The 18,444-nt window shown below is 46.8% G+C and overlaps 1 protein-coding gene across 2 annotated transcripts in view; it reads left to right on the plus strand.

The window, feature by feature from the left end:
- Nucleotides 1-7,368, plus strand: part of DOCK1 (dedicator of cytokinesis 1) — a 273,275-nt gene extending 265,907 nt beyond the window's left edge. For both annotated transcript variants that reach the window (XM_068198299.1, XM_068198300.1), the window contains exon 52: nucleotides 4,616-7,368. In XM_068198299.1, the coding sequence (XP_068054400.1) occupies nucleotides 4,616-4,711 (96 nt within the window). In that variant the 3' untranslated portion in view covers nucleotides 4,712-7,368. The remainder of the gene's footprint in view (nucleotides 1-4,615) is intronic.
- Nucleotides 7,369-18,444: the final 11,076 nt, after the last annotated feature.

The following is an 18,444-nucleotide window of genomic DNA, read 5'->3' on the forward strand; positions in this document are numbered from 1 at the left end:
GCCACCCCTGCCATGGCAGGGACACCTCCCACTGTCCCAGGCTGCTCCAACCTGGCCTTGGGCACTGCCAGGGATCCAGGGGCAGCCACAGCTGCTCTGGGCACCCTGTGCCAGGGAACAATTCCTGCCCAATATGCCATCAAAATCTCCCCATTGTCTGCCTAAAGCCATTCCCTGTGTCCTGTCCCTCCATGCCTTGTCCCCAGTCCCTCTCCAGCTCTCCTGGAGCCCCTTCAGGCCCTGGAAGGGCTCTGAGCTCTCCCTGGAGCTGCTCCTCTCCAGGTGAGCCCCCCCAGCTCCCCCAGCCTGGCTCCGGAGCAGAGGAGCCCCTTTGAGCTCTGGGATTCTGACCCGGAGCAATTCCACGTTGCCCATTTTGAGGCATTTCTCCTGTTGCCCTGTGAGGGGCTGAGGGGTGGGAACACACATCTCTGCAAAGAACCCTTCCAGTCCCTCTCCCTGATCCCAGTGCACTCCAGCAAGGGCAGGTAATGGCTGTGCCACGGACTCAAATGAGACTTTATTAGATGATGGATGAACCGGGGGCTAAACAGTCATTTCCCATCAGTTACCTGCTGGATTTTGCACAGAACTTTGCTCCCTGGGTTAAACAGCCAATTAGCTTAAACTGTCTGTAATTCGGTTGCCATTAGTGGAGTTGGGCTGTTCTCCCTGCTGGAGTTATTCTGCCAGAGCCTCACGCTCAAAATGTTATTTTTCATTGCAGATATGAAATAACCACGTTGTTGTCAGGCATCTCAGCTCCGTGCTGAAGGAATAACTCAGTGTCTGAAAGCATTTTCACAGTCCTGGGTGGCTGTTGGTCTATTTGCATCACATTTCTGCTGCTTCTGACCTAATTAGATCCCTTAATCCTTCCAACCAAAGTGCTTCTCACTGGATCTCCAGAGCGTGTCCCATCGATGACCACTGAATTGCAAAGAGTTCCTTGCACAGGAAGGAATCTCGTGCAGTGCCACAAGGACCCTTTTGGAGAATCAAATTCTGCTTGATTTTTTTGTAGTTGTTTCTTTTAACATTATTCTATGAACAAAAAACAACTCGTCTCTCATTTTGCTCCTTCAGAGTAGCAAAAAAAAAAAAAAATTTAAAAAGCATTTTCTCATCTTCTGTAATTGATTTTTACTACATCTTCAACACGCCTGGTGTAGTGCAGTTTATATCTCTCTGTAAGAGAAGACAGACAAATGTTTTTAAACTTGATTTTTTTTCTGTATCAGGGAAAGAAAAAAAAAGCAGCAAACAAATGGGAGCAATTTCATGTCTGAAGCAGAAAGAACAGATTGTTTCTGTGTTGCAGATGTGCCTTTTACATAAGGTTTCTGCTTCCCCTGAGGTACCCCTGAATCAAGGATTCTGCCCAAAATAGGTTGGGATGTGAAGCAGCAGCAGCCTCTGTCAGTTTGTCAGGAAGGAAAGGGAAAAGTCAGGTTCACAATTAACCACCGAGATATAAACACCAGCTTGGCAAAGAGAGTCTTAATTAAACACAAAATCAAGGCAAACTCTGTTTTTATTGCAGAGTTTCTAAGGGGAAGCACAGCACAAATGAGCTTTATAAGCCCGATAATGGTTTTTGTGAGTGTGGTGTTAAAGGGAGGGAGGAAATGTGGTTCTGTCCTGGGATAAAAGGAAGGATGGATCGGCCCTGGGAGTGATGGAGTTGCCCCAGCTCCATAATGGAATGTTTGGTCTTGCAAAATTCCCAACTGTGTCGCCCCAACCAGCATTACACATCCTATTTAATATATTCTTTGGGAGCTTATTATATAAATGAACATGTGCTAAATTTATCTGACTTTCTAATGGAAATTGTAAATTCAATTATAATAATTATCTACCTATCTCTGCTATTTCTTTCTGCCTAATTTGCTTGCAGAATCTGAGCTCGGGTGGGTTTTGAGCTTGTTATTTATAGCATATATATTTAGCTTCTTCTCATTGTATTTGCATTGTCTGTGCTTTTCAGAACCAGGTTTTCAGGGCTGATTTGATTGTTCTCTGATCAATATGAAGGGGCTCATTTGGTTGAGCAATGCCTTTGATCTAATTGAATTGAGAATTATTGCCAATAGAGTGTTATTTAAATTCAAAATGGATTTGCACAAATGATGCTATCAGCAGAGTTGTTTTTTTTAATCCTGCTGATGAATATGAAGTTAAAGAGAGCAAAGCAGGGAGGAAAGTTTATATTTTGTGCTGTGTTTTTGAGGGGCACACGGTTTATGGAGTTTGAAGGGAATGTCAGCTCCATGAGATGTTGGATGTTCTGCAGACCACCAGCATTTCCCAGAGCTTTCCCAGAGCCCTTGCCTGGATACAGGACTGTAATTAAGGAAGTTTTCAAAGGTTTTGGAATCTTCAGATCCTAACTGACATTTAGTCAGGTGCCTCAGCAGGAATTCAGGAGTTAACATGCCAAGTTAAGAAGGGGATTTGCTCAGGTAGAAGTAGTATTTAATGGCTCTGGCTGTAACACTTCAGAGGCAGATCAGCAGTGGCATTTTAATTAAAAACCAAACAAAATCTTCAGTTTTGCATGCAGTAAAAAAGTCAAATTCTTATTTTATCTGCCTTTCATATTAATCTGTTGACTTTTCTGACTCAGAAATCATCATGTCCCACTGGAAGTCAGGAACAAGCAGTGCCCGTTTGGAGCCTGCTGTAGGAAATCATGGCATCATTTAGGGTGGGAAAGGCCACTAAAATCATCCAGTCCAATGTTCCCCCAGCACTGCCAAGGCCACCACTGTCCCCAGTGCCAGGGGTGGGTGCCTCTTTTCCAGGCAGACAGGGAAATGCAGCTTTCCAGGCTGGGCACCCTGGTTCGGTGCCTCGCTTTTGGTTCAGAGACTCCCTCAGCAGCAGATCAAACCTGATGGATTGCCAGAGTGCCAGAGAACATTTTGAAGCCAAGGATTAAACTGGGAGCAGGCAGAAAGAGCAGTGGTGCTGCTGGAGGGGCTGGGGAATGGACAGTGGATGGAGCAGAATGGAGAGACAAGCTCAGGGCATGGCTCGCCTGGTGGTGGTTTGGGATCCCTCTTCCTTTTCCTGGGGAGAGAGTTGGGAGGAATGAGGAAAGGTGTAAAATGGATTGGAAAGTGGTGCTGTCCAGGCAGGATACAGGAAAGAGATTCCAGCAAAGATCCAGCCTGCCGGGCTCAGCCAGTTTGCATTCCTAGCTTTCTCCTTAGTCTGTGATCAGTAAAACTGTCTGGTGAAATCTCAGATTTGTAACTCCATGCTGGCTTCTCCCTGCTTGGGAGAGTATATTTAGTTACCTTAAAGGTTGTTTTTCTTCTGCTCTTACTCATCTCTCAAACTCCCAGTCATGAGATTGCAGGGGCATCAGGAGCTGCTCTGAGCAGAGGAGGGAGGGACTGAGATGTCCTGGCATTGCCCTGACCCTCTCCTCTTTTTGGGACAGCATCCTTGGATGGCTTTGAAAAGGACCACTTTTGGTTCTCTGCACTTCCATGGGGTTTCTCAGTTGTTTGGATACCGGGATCTTCCTGATCCAGACCAACCATCAGGAATTTTGTCCAGCACTGAGGCATTGCAGGTGCTTGGGCTGTTCTTGCAGAGGTGACCAAGGAATTTGGGCAGAACTGGTGCTCGTCTGGCTGTGCCTGTGTGGAGCCAGCAGCTGGGGCTGGGCTGGGTGAGGCAGGACAGGAACAAACAGCTGGAAAAGCATCATTGAGAAGGAGGAAAACAAAAGGCCCTGACTGGGGAGTGGGGGAGAATCATAGGGAAAAACAAAGGCAGTGCAGAGTTGATGAGCTGTGACACTGCAGCACAGCCTCTGGGAAACCTGTGCTGCCTGCACAGCCAAAATCTGGGAACACCTGCCTGCAAACTGCAGTGTTCTCCAGCGCTTTCTGCAACAGATCTTATCACTTGTATGTTTCAGCATTAGGGAAAAAAGGTCTTAATTTCCATAATGGCTTTTTTCATTTGTCCAATTAGCTGGTGATTCTGACTGGGGAAGCTCTTCTGTTGTGAGATATGTAAAGTGATTTAAAATATGTATATTTGAACGTTCTGCATTTCTGTTTGGAATATTTTAATTATAACTCTGTGCATAATAGTAAATTGTGAGTTACTTATCTCTCTAAGTGATTTTAAATAGTTTCTTTTTTTGGTTTTTGTTTAAATATTTCTGTTCTAACTGTGCAAAATCCAAAACATAATGGAAAAGCAATGAAGCCATTGCTTCAGCTTGGGTTTTAAGCTCTGACTGCCTAGAGGCTGAGGGCAATCGATATAGACCAAGAAATCAATATCCTATCATGATATAAAGTGGGGAATTATAAACTTCTCCAGTGCTTTCAAAAGACTTTTCCCTTAAATATTGAGCTAATTAATCCTGAACTCTTGAGAGATTTTTTTTCACTGTCACAAGTCAAAGTTATATTTAAAAGTAATGGCTGAGAGCGTTCTGTGTTCACAGCAAATTCTTCAGGGAGAGGTTTTTGTGAGCCAGATGGCTCCAGGTTTACCTGCTGCCCCTTGCACTTAGAGATGACTCAAAAACATTCCAGAATTCCAGTCATTCCTAACTTGACCTGCCCAAATTGGTTTTTTCCAGCACCTGCCTCCTCCGCTGCCCAGCAAGACTCCGCCGCCGCCGCCTCCCAAGACGACGCGGAAGCAAACGTCTGTTGACTCTGGGATTGTCCAGTGAAGAAGGAAGCGGGTTTTTTTCCAAAGATAAAGCTGTAACAATTCATTTCCCTAAGTATTTTATGGTCTATAATGTTTACCTCATTCAGGTGTGCAGTATCTAACATTTAGTGCAATGGTAACTCCGTAAGAAATCCATTTCTCGCCATGTGTCGGACCCAACACTACATCCCCCTGGTTTTGGGGTTATTCCCTCCCATAACTTGAAAGAAATCTGGATTTCTACTTGAGACTGGGAACTCCATCAACTGACAGAACCCTCTTCCTAAACCTTCTCCCTGCTTCTGGATAACGCCAGGCACAGAGCTAAACGTGGAGATTAAAATGAGAGCTGGAAATGTTGTACCTAAAGATTTTGGGTACCTCTGGGGCTTCAAATGAGCAGAGGTTTTGTACCTAATCTCAGTGTATATAGGAATCAATGACAATATTCACATGGAATTCAGGGCAAGAGGAGGTTTCCCAGTGAGGTGAAGCTGCTGTAGGATTTCCCTGAATAACAGGGATTTTAGCCCAGGGTTAAAAATCAGACACCACTGTTTTGTGAAATTGGTCTGTGTTACAAATAACCTGATTGCAATGAGCAAAGTGGGGATTTGGGGCAGTCTTGGCCACAGTGACCGCAATGCCATCGAGTTTAAAACCTCTGGTGAGAGGAGGAAAAGTGCCAGCAAAACCTCCCCTCTGACCATGAGGCTGCTCAGGGAATTTGTAAGGTCCCCTGGGAAAATGTTCTTGCAGGTGCTGGGGTCCATCAGTGCTGGTCCCTTTCTAAACATCACCTCCCAAGGGCACAGGAGCAGCAATTCCCAAAAGCTGGAAGTCAAGCAGAGCTGGCTTGGCTGAACAGGGATCTCCTCTTGGATATCAGGTGGAAAAGGAAGGTGTGTGCCAGTGGAAGCAAGGTCAGGGGGCATGGGAGCAACACAGAGGTGCAGCTCCCCACTGCAGAGAGAAAATTCCTGCAGTCAAAGCTCAGCTGAAGTTGGAGCTGCCAGAACCGTCGGGGACAAAAAAAGAGTTTTTTTCAAATGTATCAATGGCAAAAGGCAGTGTAAAAATATCATCAGCCCATTCTAGGGTGGGGATGGGCACCTCACAAACAGGGACAGGGACAAGGCAGAGGTGTTTGACACATCCTTTGTCTGTCTTCAGCGTGGGACCCAAGAGGGTCCCAGTGCCCTGAGCTGGAGGACCATGGCTGTGACAGTGATCAACTCCCAGTTAGCCTGAACCTGCAGGATCTGCAGCCCCAGCTGGATCCCTGCAAATCTATGGGCCCTGATGGGATTTATCCAGAATCCTCAAAGAGCTGCTGATGTCATCATAAAACCCCTCTTGATGATTTTTGAGCAGTCTGGGGAATCCAGAGAGGTCCCAGCTGACTGGAAGCTGGGGAATGTTGTCCTGATTTTCAAGAAGGGCAAGAAGGAGGAACCTGGAAACTACAGGCGCAGTAAAATCATGGAGAAGATTATTCTGGGAAACACCTGGAGGACAATGAAGTCATGGGTCACAGCCAGCACGGCTCCATGAGGGGAAAGTCCTGCTTGTGAACCCAATTTCCTTCTACAGCAAGGTAACCCAGCGGGCTAATCAAGGAAAGCCAGGGGATGGAATATTTTTGGACTTCTGCAAAGATTTTGATACTGTCTCCCACGGATCCTTCTGGACAAAATGCCCATCCCACAGCTGGAGAAACACATGGGATGAGTGAGCAGCTGGCTCAGGGGTGGGGCACAAAGGGTGACAGTGGCTGGGTGACACCAGGCTGGCACCAGTCCCACTATAAATGAGACATTAAACTGTTGGAGAGTGTCCAAAGGAGCCACGAGGATGGGGAAGGGCCTTGAGGAGAAGCCATGTGAGGAGCAGCTGAGGGCACTTGGAACGTTCAGCTGGAGGAGAGGAGACTGAGGGGAGACCTTGCTGGGCCAGCAGCATCCTCCTGAGGGAACTGCAGGGGCAGGAACTGAACTCTTCATTGTCACAATCAGGGACAGGACCCAGGGAATGGCCAGGGCAGGGTTAGGTTGGATTTAGGGACAGGTTCTTCCCCAGAGGGTGCTGGGCACTGCCCAGGCTCCCCAGGGAATGGGCACGGCCCCGAGGCTGCCAGAGCTCCAGGCGCCTTCGGACAATGCTCCAGGGTGGGATTGTCTGGGTTCTGTGCAGGGATAAGAGCTGGACTGATGATCCCTGTGGGTCCCTCCCAGCTCAGCATCATCTGTGATGAATGGGCTCTGTAAAATCAGTCACTGGTGATCACCCACTGCCATTGTCATTCAGCTGCACCTTCTGGCTGTCCATGAGGGGGAAAACGAGGAAGCCTTGGAGCTGCCAACAGCACCAGGATATGGGAGAGAAAACAGTGAGCAGAGAGGAGACTTCTGGTCATTCTGAACCTAAATGTTGAGTACAGAAACGGGAAGAGCTTTTTCCTTTCTCTATTGTGTAATATTTCATGTTGGATTAGGATGAACTGAACGGAATCACTTTGTCCTTGTGCCATCATTCTGTACAGTGTTTGTATATATGATGGTTTTTAGAATGTTTTAATTTTTACGGTGCCTGCTTTTCACGTCATAATGATTAATGTGCCTGCAAAGAATGCTTTATGTGTTCTTAATTTCCTAATTGCTGAAAGTGTAAAGAAAAGACAAAAAAGCGTTTTTTTTCCAGATATTAAGCTCTGAGAAATATCAGACTGATGGGATGGGGTTTTGGGAGGGAGGAAGGAAACTAACTTTATATTCTAGTGGTTTTTTATTGTCATCACACTTTGGGTTTTTTATTATCTACAATCTTTTTACTCTTACAGTAGATTGTTTTTAAATATACCACTGACTCAAAAAAATAAACTGTTATTTTAAAAGCTTGTCTAAGAAAATGAATATGTTCCCTGGGTATTTTTGGTGCTCACTGCAGAATTTTGGGAACTACTGCATTATGTAGAAGGCTGTGTATACACTTTCTTTTTTTCAGGACAGTTTAGGAGGGGAACTCATGAGAAAACTGAAATCTTTTATTGTGCTGTTGTGGACGTCCCTGCAGGTTGGAGCTAAAACACACATCAGCACTAAGAACATCCATCTCTGTGTGCTGTCCATGCCAAAATGATGGCTTGGGTATCTCTAAGTGAATGCTTCAGAAAACGGATGAGTTTTATGTAATATTTTCCACCTCAGGTACCTGCTACAAGATGCAAGTTCCAAGCAGAAGTGACTTTACACAGCAATAAAACAACACTGTTGTTACAAAGGCAGAAAAATTGCCCTTCTCATAAAAAGTGGCTCCTGTGGTCAATTACATATTCTCATTTTTTTGCCTTAAACCACGGTGTCACTTTGGATCAAACAAACACACTTTTCCTTGCTGTAAAATCAGCTCCTGGAGTGTCTCAGGATTTACTGTTGGATCTCGTCCTGCAATTCCCTCTTTGCTTTGTTCCTATAATCTCTGCTCAAGAGGAGCAGGCAGGGAAGGGTTCTTGGCTGCAGTCAATCAGATACCCATAGTCAATCAATAATGTCAGATACCCATAGTCAATCAATAATGTATTGCAGCTTTCATTCTGTAAGTGTTGTATTTAACTGAGAATTGCTTTAGAGGCTGCTCTTGCTGCTGCTCGTGCTGGGGTGCTGGGTGAGTTTTCCTCTTTTCTGTTCCATTTGCTTCCTAATGGATGGGGAGAGCTTTCCCATCTACCTTTCAGTGGATACCTGTAAATTGTATTTCTGATAATGTGTTTGTTTTCCCATGTCCTTAGCAAATTCCTGTGCTCATGCAAGTGTTATAATTCGGCCCTGCGAGACTCCTCAAACAAGAGCTGCACTTCCAAATCGGTCTCACAGCACAAACTCCAAATCTCATCTGTGTGTGTGTTTTACAAATATGCAACCTGAGCCTGGGAATTGAAAATCAGGCTCTCAGAGCTGCTCTCAGACCCGAATTGTCACCCTTTTACAATCTAACAGCTCCCAGGCTGTGTAGAGCCCTGGCAGAATGAATCAGGGCCCTCCTCAAATCAGGGTAAAAATGCAGTTGAGCAAAGCTAGCAGCTAATTCCTTACAGGCAGTGGACAATCCTGGGAATGTTGTTATTTCTCATGGTTTGCTCTCTCCTTTTCAATCCAGTTGGGAGTCAGAGCGTCCCAGTGCCTTGGGAATTCCTTATCACTTTGTTTTGGACGCAGCTGGGCTAATGCAGAAGAGCTCGTTATGAAACAATTCAGAAAAGAAACTTGTTTGACTTTAACCAGTGATAGGATCTCCTGTCCCTTCCATCTGCCCCGTTCCTGTGGGAATTCATCCCTGCAAGGAGTCTTTTGCGTTCCCCAGCCCATGCCCTGAGCTGCAATGTGGAGAAGGTGAGTCTGCAATTGGCAGAATCCACAGGGGCTACGTTTTCACCTTTTGGGACAAGTCAGGGATTAACTTCCCCCAAGTGCTGTCCCTCTGCTCACACTTGAGAGCAGCTCCTCGGGGCTTTGTGACATAAATTTCACTGAAAGAAGCAATTCAGAGGTGCCAAGTTCCTGGATAGCGGAAAAAACAGAATTTCAGTGGCCACTCATTTTCACTTCTTGAAATGCAGCTTGAATTCACTTAGTGCAAGTTAACTCACAGCGCCAGGATAAAAGGAGATTCCTCAATTCCATTTCCTTGAGTCTCAGCCTGGGAGTGACGGCGGATTTTACCGGTGCACAGATCATTCCCACACAAAACCACACATGGACAGGGGTTGTTTGCTTTTTAATCACATTTATTTTCACTTGGGAAGCTCAACACAAAGGTCACTCCTCAAGCTGGTTCCTGTAATTGACATTTATGATTACTGAGATGTCTCCCATGATACCACAAATTCTGAGGGTAAAAATGTTTTTTAATTCAGTTTTGTCTTAACATAGGCATTTTTCTTTAGCTTGCCTGTAGTTCTGTGTGACTTTACAAAGGAAAAGGATGAAAAATTTGCAGTGAAAATGTATTTATTTGTGATATATGGATAGAGGTTCATGTGAGTGCAGGTACAGCTGTGCATTCATGCACACACATCAAACACGTATTTTTAATGTCATCTCACTTCACTGACTGGTTGAGTCTCCACCTTCTTGCTTCATGTTAAACTTCTTCCCTGTCATTTCTTGGGGCCTTTTTGGGGACCATCCTGTGCCAGAAGTGTGACGTGGTGTGAAGCCAGGCTGTGGCTGCATCCCCTGCACAAAGCAGGTAAGGCTTTTCCAGTTTCCAGCCTCACCTTGCCCTGTGATAAATCAATAAATTGGAGCACGTGTGGATGTTCCCCCATGGAAAACAGACCAAGCACTCGAGTGATGGTGAGCACTGAAATTCCTCTGTCCTTGGATCTTAGCAGAAATGGGAAGCGTGAGGTCCGGCTGCGCTGACATTTCAGTTCCCTCTCATTCTCCTTTTGGACTTTCCATGGCTCTAAACTGAATTTCAGGTTTGCAGTTGCCATCTTCTTGGGGATGCAGAAAGGTGGGGATCAGTTTAAACACTTGGTTATTGTATGGGGTCTCTCCAGCTGTTCTCCAGTGAGGCTATTTATGGGACTTTTAATTTCCCTTGGGGTTTTTTCCCTAAGTATTCTGCAGACATGAATAATTACTGTAAATTGTGTTTCTCTGTTGAGTGACACTTTTATTTTTCATTTCCAACGTGTGTGGCATTCTATTCAAGGGGAAGTGGCTGAATTAAATAACATTTCCCTAAGGAAGGTGGCTGTGGACTGCAGTGCTGGGGACACATCCTGATCCCCTCAGGATGATGTTAAGATCCAAATATTAAGAGATTCCTCTGCCCAAATTAATCTGCACAGGAGACCACATGCTGGAGTCCACAGTTCTGATTTTATTTAACAGTAAATGGGAGGTAGAGGAAATAGAAAAGAGATGAGAGAGATGAAGCAGAAGATATTTGGCATCAACATTTTAGGGATTCCTTAGAGGGAGAAAGCAAACCCCAACCCAAATGTGACACTGGCTCCTATTAAGGCATTTTTGGTGCATTCTCTCCTGTTGTTGGCTGCTCTTCCCAAATTTCTTCCATTCTCCCATGGCTGTGCTTGCATTTCCCCAGTGCTGCCATCCCAATTTCAAATGAGTTTCCTCTCTGTCCTCCCCATGAGCCAGATCACTACTCTGACAGGGGAAAACAGAAAATGAACTGAAAACCTTCCTGGATTCCAAAAAACCTTCCTGGGCTCCAAAAAGAATTCCTTAGCAGGATCTGAAGGAATCTGTGGGAGTGAAGAGGGACCCAGGCACCGTTCCAGAGCAGTGTGACACAAATTCCACGTGGGATCAGCGCGGCTCACGGAACGCTCGGAGAGGTAAAACAACCCCAGCAGCTCCAGCCTAAGCAAAACATTCCTCAGCTCAGCATCAATTATGCAGCTTAAACCACTTATTAACATCCAATTTAACAGGATGAACACTGGTTTGGGGAGTGTGCTCTTGCAGCAAGAGGGGAAGGCACTGCAGAGGGCAGGAAGTTGGGTTAAGCTGTAATTATTGTTTCTCTGGAAATTAGATGTGTTTGCCTGCATTTAATTGCATGAGCTCAAAAGCTCACCAAGAAAAAATCCAAAAGAAATCAACTATATATTAAAAAAAATGTTAGAAGTAGAACTCCTTCTTTCAAAATATGAGGCACTTATTACCTACTTGTGTTGCAGGAGGCCTGTCATGAGATATTTTTTTGCATTTTATTGAGATCTGCTTGTCAATAATATTCAGTTTACTGGCTATAAACTTCCTTCCATGAGTTTATTACTGTGTACAGTTGGAAAATAGATTTGTTGTTGCTTTTTTCCAAGCAGCCCGTTATCATTGAGTTGCTCCACATATGGAAATAATAGAAAAAAAAAAAAAAGAGAAATAATGGGATTTTTAAAGAAGTGTGTGTCTTTCCTCACTTTGTGGTCCCTGTGGAGGTGGGCAGAGATCTGTGGGAGTATTTGAGCAGGGAATATAAGTACAATTCTAAACAAAAAAACCTTCGGGAAGAGACAGAGCTCCTCTGAACCTCCCATCAGAAGCTCCTGGAGAGAAATCTGTTGGTCTGATCTCAGCTGCTCCATGGGCTCTCGATACGGAGGCAGAAAAGTGACTTTGGAAAAAGAAATTCCTTTTCTCTGGTGTGGTTTTCTGGGCTGTGGTGTTTGTGTAAGGTCAGGAGCAGAAGTTGTGTCTTAGGTTAGGCCTGGTCTCTAAAAGACCTGGAAAATGGGAAATTGTGGTTGGATTGATGGCAAGAAGAGGGCTGGAGCTCCTATTCAGTGGGAGAGCTGGGGGTGCTCACCTGGAGAGGAGAAGCTCCAGGGAGAGCTCAGAGCCCTTCCAGGGCCTGAAGGGGCTCCAGGAGAGCTGGAGAGGGACTGGGGACAAGGCATGGAGGGACAGGACACAAGGAATGGCTTTAGGCTGACAATGGGTAGATTTTGATGGCATATTGGGGAGGAATTGTTCCCTGGCACAGGGTGCCCAGAGCAGCTGTGGCTGCCCCTGGATCCCTGGCAGTGTCCCAGGCCAGGTTGGAGCAGCCTGGGACAGTGGAAGGTGTCCCTGCCATGGCAGGGGTGGCGCTGGATGGGATTTAAGGTCTCTCTCAACCCAAAGCATTCTGTGGTTTTCTCTCCTGTGTTCTCAGTGCTTCCAAGGCTGTCCCAGAGCAGCTGCAGGCCAAGTCCCAGCTCTGTGTCCCCAGGCTGATCCTGACCTGGGCACCTGTCCCTGGCACATGCCAGGCAGGAGGGGGACACTGAGCCAGGCTCCAGCAGGATTACCTAACACAGAGCTGGCTCAGCACAGACACTTTCCTTTCCTGCAGGCCCTTGTAGAACCACTCAAAACCACCCCCAAAGTCTGAGCAAGGAGCTCCTTTCTCTGCAGAGCTCCTTGTCCTGCTGCCAGGGAGCATTGCCTGCTGGGGTGAGCTACTGGGAGGCGAGCAGTGACCGCGGAGCCCGGCTCCCCCAGCTCTGCGCACTCTGCCACCTGCATTTAGGATGTTCTTTTTGCTCCCTCCTCTTTCTCCTGCCTTCCCATCCATGGTTTCTGTTGTTTAATAAGGGAATTTTTTTCAAGGGGCCAGCAGGAATTTGTGGTTCATAAAAATGAGGGTGAGCAGTTTTCACCCAGCCTGATGTCCTGCGGGCCAGAGCGTGGGGATAGTTTTCAACAGGAAAAGGGGAAATGGCTCTAAGCTGAAGGAGGGAGATGCAGGTGGGACACTGGGCAGGAATTGTTCCCTGTGAAGGTGGGCAGGCCCTGGCACAGGGTGCCCAGAGCAGCTGTGGCTGCCCCTAGATCCCTGGAAGTGCCCAAGGCCAGGCTGGAGCAGCCTGGGACTGTGGCAGGGGTGGCACTGGATGGGCTTTAAGGTCCCTTCCCATCCAAACCATTCCATGATGCTCTGTTTGGGATTCCAAGGGATGAGCTGCCTGTGCCTGGCACTGCCCTGCTGTGCCACCCACCATCCCCACAGGCCCCTGAGCTCCCAACTTGGAGCCTTCATCCAATTTGGGAATGGCACTTCCCAGCTTGGACCCGGCCCAGGAGCCACAAGGACTCTCCCAATGGAAATGTGGGGCTGGAGGGAATTTTTTTCCTCTTAAAAGTTGGTGCAGCTGGGGAGCAGAGGTTTGGAGGGAACCGCAAATCACGTGGCAGGGGTTTTGTGATCCAGCCAGGAATTTGGGCAGGTATCAAGTGATCCCTGTGCTCCATCCTGCTGGCAGTCATAAATCAGTGAGCCCATTACATTTGATTTTCACTCCAAGAAAAATGAAAGTGAGAGGAGCCAAGTGCTCCCCTATTTTCTCAGATAATTTACCTGTAGCTGAGCTGTGAAATGAGTGGTGCTTGCATTTCTCTTCTCCCTTAAAACAAAAGGATGGAGCAGGGGAAGGCACCTTCAGGCAAGAGCAGAGCTGCTGGAAAAACAGTGTGGAACACGTGCTCATGTTGTGTTTGCTGAGGGATGGGCTGGGTGTTTGGCATTCCCTGAGTCCTCCAGCTGGGAAGGGTGAAAAAAGGGGGAATTGGGAAGGCAAGGAAATAAAAGTAGCAAAAAGAGCTGAGAAATGCATCCCTATTCCCTAACCTCTGGATTCTGGATGTGTTGGAACCCAGGACACCCCTCTGGCTGCCCTGGCTGTCTCCAGACCCTGGCATGAAGTCAAAAACACCTGTGGCTTTGATTTTAGCCCATGGGAAAAACTGCCAACTCTGTGTGAGGAATTACAAGCCACAAGGGTTTGAGTAGTATGGTAGTTGGATTAACACAGGGTGAAAAAGTAGGATTTTGGGGTTTTTAGAATGGGGTTCAGGGGACAAGATGGAGGGATTTGGGCATGTCCTGACCTTCTTCTCCTTCTCCTTGCCCTCCATGTCTTGCTGTGATGGTGACACTTTGCTGTTGGTTTAAGGCACACACACACTGTCCAACAGAAATGACAGATATTGGCACGTTATTGTAAACGTGGCACACGGAGTTTTTGGGATAAAATGGGAACACTGCCCTGAGGGCAGACAGAATGCCATGGCCGACCTGCTGGACAGAGCTCAGCAGGGCAGAGAGAGAATGTTCTAGATAAGGGAAAACAAACAACCTGGAGAAGCTGATCCTATGCATTCAGAATTCTCCTTTGTCCACGCAGGCTGGGAAACGAGGATTTTTACACTCTTGGGGTCACCTCGACACCCGGACCCCGAGATGGATGGGGAAGCGAAATGTTCATGTGTTTGAGGGCAACATTTTCTACATAATACTCCCCTAAAAATCAGTGGTGTAATTTCTTCTTTCTGCTCAGTCTTGCATCTAAAAGGGAAATGGGAGCTGAGCTTTTAAAGGTGTCCTGAAATTGGTGTTGGCAGCTGAGCCTTGCACTATATACTCAAGGTTACACAGGACTTGCTGCATTCCTGGGTTTTGCTTTATCTAAACCAGCCCAAAAAAGAAACAATCTGAGGAATTTGGATTTAGATTATGGCATAGCTGTGCACATCTTCTATATTGCCAAAAAAATCTAAATGTATATGAACAGTGCCATTTCAGTCCTCTGGGAAACACCTCAGCTTCATCCTTGTCCCTTCTACCTCATCCTGTTCTGTGCCAGCTCCTGAAACCTCGGTGAAATTCCATAAGGGGGTTGTTTAAAGCCCTATAAGGGGATTTTAAACCTTTGTTGTCTCATTCCCTGAAGAGAAGGATTTAGAGAACGAGCCACAGAGGTAAAGCTGTGGGACATCCAGCCCTTTGAAAAGCAGGTTCTTCCCTAATTCATCCCATGTTCCCCCAAAATCCCTGGATTTGGGCAGGACTGAGGAGGAGAAAATCCCATCCCTGACCTGAGGACTGAATTTCTGAGTGGGTAATTAAAGGTGACACCTCCATTCTCTACAGCTTCCCATCCTGCTCCTTGCCCTCCATGGCATCTCCTTTCCCATGCCTTTCCAGGACTTTTCTTGTCTCTTTTCACCTGGATCAAGGCTTGGAGTCCCACCAGCCCCTGAATGTCCCTGCAGAGCTCTCCACGTCCCTGGGGACGTGGCAGTGTGTTCTGGCAGTGCAGAACACCCAGGGAAGACACACTGAAGTGGTTTTTCACCTAAATGGGTTTGATTTTATCATCCAAGACTTCCCAATGATGCCTTGTGCAGGCTGCCCTAGAGCAGAGGCTGGACAGAGTTACAGAATAAAGCAGGGATTTATTCAAAGGATCTCCTCATGGATCCACCTTGGGCAGCACCAGAGCCCAGCCAGGGCTGCACCCAAATGAACCCAAACGGTCCCAAAATGCACGAGCGCTCCCGGGGGCTCTCACTGGGATCAGCTCTGCTCCATTGGCACACTGGAGTTCATTGTCCCATTCCAGCTTTAGCCCATGCAGTCCCATCCTGCTTGTTTTTCTCTCTCCAGCCCACGTTGTTTGTGCTCCTGGGCTGAGATTTGGATCATTTGTCCTTGGTGCCCAGCTGGAGCAGGAATTGTTTTGTCTCCCTGCTCTGTGCAGAGAGCTCAGCATCCCCTGATATGAAGCCCAGACCCACACACTAAAGCAGCACAGAACCTGAAAACAGAAAAGCCAAACCTGAGGCATCACCAACACTTCCCTCTTATTAGGTGCTGGTGAGAGAAATGGGATTCAACCATTAAGGGAAAATCTCTGCTCTGTGAATATTTTGGGGTTTGTTCTAAGCATTTGACCATTTTCCTTTATTTAGGGAAGTATTTGTTTGCTACAATGCTGCCAAAAATGCAGCACCAATGCAGCAGATCAATCTTCCCATTTCTCCTTCAACCTCAGCCTTGTCAGGCTCCATTATTCTCACCACACTTTGACAGTTCTGGGTTAGAAAGGCACCAATTATCTTTGGAAATATCCTCTCCTGTAGGATCAGCCCCATTCCTGCTGACTTTGGGAGTTCCTTGTGCACAGGACAGGTTTTGGAGGGGGAGGCTGCCTCAAAATGTTGCATAAACCCATTTTATTGCAGTTGGCAGAGAATGTGGCACTTGGTGGCAGCCATCATTCTTGACCACGTTAGGCAGCCAATTTAATTATTGATAGAGCTGGTTTGTGTGTGTTTACCAGGGCCATTTCACTCCTCTTGGAATCTGTGAAGCCTGGAAATATGGAATTCTGTCCCTGCTGGATAACTACAGGCAGCTCTGCTCTGTGCTAGGCAGAAAAACAAGTCCCAGTCGCAGAGTTGACCTCAGAATTTCATCTTTGCTACTAAAATATGATCAAACCTTTGCAGGTATTTTGATTTTCTTTGGTTCCTTTGTTGTTTGGGTTTTTAAAACAATTATTTATTAATTTATTTTGGGGAAAAAAAAAAAAAAAGATAAATTAAAAATAGGGAAGGGCAGGATGGGTTTCTCCAGGGGATGGTTCAGCAACAGGTTCTTAAAATTTCCTTCTGGAGGAAAATCCCTGTGCATCCAAAATGACTTTATGGATCAGTACCTGGATGCTCCCATGGGGTCTGGGTGGGCAACAGAGCCAAAACTTCAGATGTTTTACAGCAAGTAATAATTTCAGCTGTTTGATAACAATTCAGAACTGCAGCTGGTGTAAAACAAGTAATTAGCTGAGGTCAGGGTTGCAGCAAAAGCCACAGATTCTCATTTTCACCCATTCTGTTTCTCATTTCTGGCTGGGTTTGCCCTGTGTCTGACCTATCCTGTTGTCACAGCCTCCTCTCCCCAAATCAGCTTTTTGTGCATCTTTTCCCTGCCAGGGGAGCATTTGATCCTGGAAATGTTGGGATTTCATTCCTAACTGGAAAATGGGGAGGGGAAGTGCCAAGCAAACGTTGTGACCCAACAACAGAACTGCCCTAGATTCTCACATCTTGTTTGGAAATTTGATGACAGCCTCATTGCCCAGGGGTACAACATAATCACTTCTCAGTTCACTGAGATGCTGCCTCTCAGCAGCTGCACTAAATGTGTTCTCATCCCCACTGCTTGTAAGAGCACTTCTGAATTCTTCAGATGCACAGGGAGGAATTAAAAAACCCAGCTCAAGCATAGAGTGGCTGGAATTTTTAATTCCAAATGTAAATATGCTGTGAAAAACAGGTTTTCCCAACAGGTTGGATATCAGGAAAAAGTTTTTCACAGAAAGAGTGATCAAGTTCTGGAATGGCTGCCCGGGGAGGTGGTGCAGTCCCCATCCCTGGGTGTGTTTAACAAAGCCTGGATGTGGCACTGGGTGCCAGGGTTGAGATGAGGTCTTGGGCCTGGGATAGACTCGATGATCTTGAAGGTCTCTTCCAACCCAGTGATACTTAGAATTCTGTGAATCCAGGGCTAAGGCTTACAAAGACAAACCCCAGCATCATCAATGAAGAATTTGGGTGGTGAAGACGTGCAAAGAATCATTTTCACAGAATTCACAGAATGACCAGGTTGGAAGAGACCTTCAAGATCATCGAGTCCAACCCAGCCCCAACACCTCAACTCAACCCTGGCACCCAGTGCCACATCCAGGCTTTGTTAAACACACCCAGGGATGGTGACTGCACCACCTCCCCGGGCAGCCATTCCAGAACTTGATCACTCTTTCTGTGAAAAACCTTTTCCTGATATCCAGCCTGTATTTCCCTTGGTGCAGCTCGAGGCTGTGTGCTCTGGTTCTGTCAGTTCCTGGAGACAGAGCCCAGCCCCAGCTGAGCACAGCCACCTTTCAGGAGCTGTGGAGAGTGCTGAGGTCACCCCTGAGTCTCCTTTTCTCCAGGCTGAGCACCCCCAGCTCCCTCAGCCGTTCCTCACAGGGTTTGTGTTCCCAGCCCCTCTCCAGCCTCGCTGCCTCCTCTGGACGCGCTCCAGCGTCCCAAGGTCCTTCCCAAACTGAGGGGCCAGAGCTGGGCACAGCACTCGAGGTGTGCCCTCACCAGTGCCCAGGACAGGGGCAGAATGGCCTCCCTGCTGGCCACACCATTCCTGATCCAGGATAACACCCTCAGAGCTGCTTCTGTTGCTACATTTGCCAAGACAACTTTGGAGCATCTCAACCACCATTTGCAAAAGTTACTGGAATTTCCTGGAGTGAAATCTGAGCTTCACATTTGTCTGTGGGCTCCTTGCTCCAGGAATCAGGGACCTGTTGGGCAGCAGCTGCCTCAGCTCAGAGACAAAATTGCCCTCAGAACTTCAAATTTTTTTTTTTCTGGCAACTCTACCCTTGTCCCATTTGAG

This window comes from Anomalospiza imberbis, chromosome 8 (assembly GCF_031753505.1).
Source record: "Anomalospiza imberbis isolate Cuckoo-Finch-1a 21T00152 chromosome 8, ASM3175350v1, whole genome shotgun sequence".
Lineage (NCBI taxonomy): Eukaryota > Metazoa > Chordata > Aves > Passeriformes > Viduidae > Anomalospiza > Anomalospiza imberbis.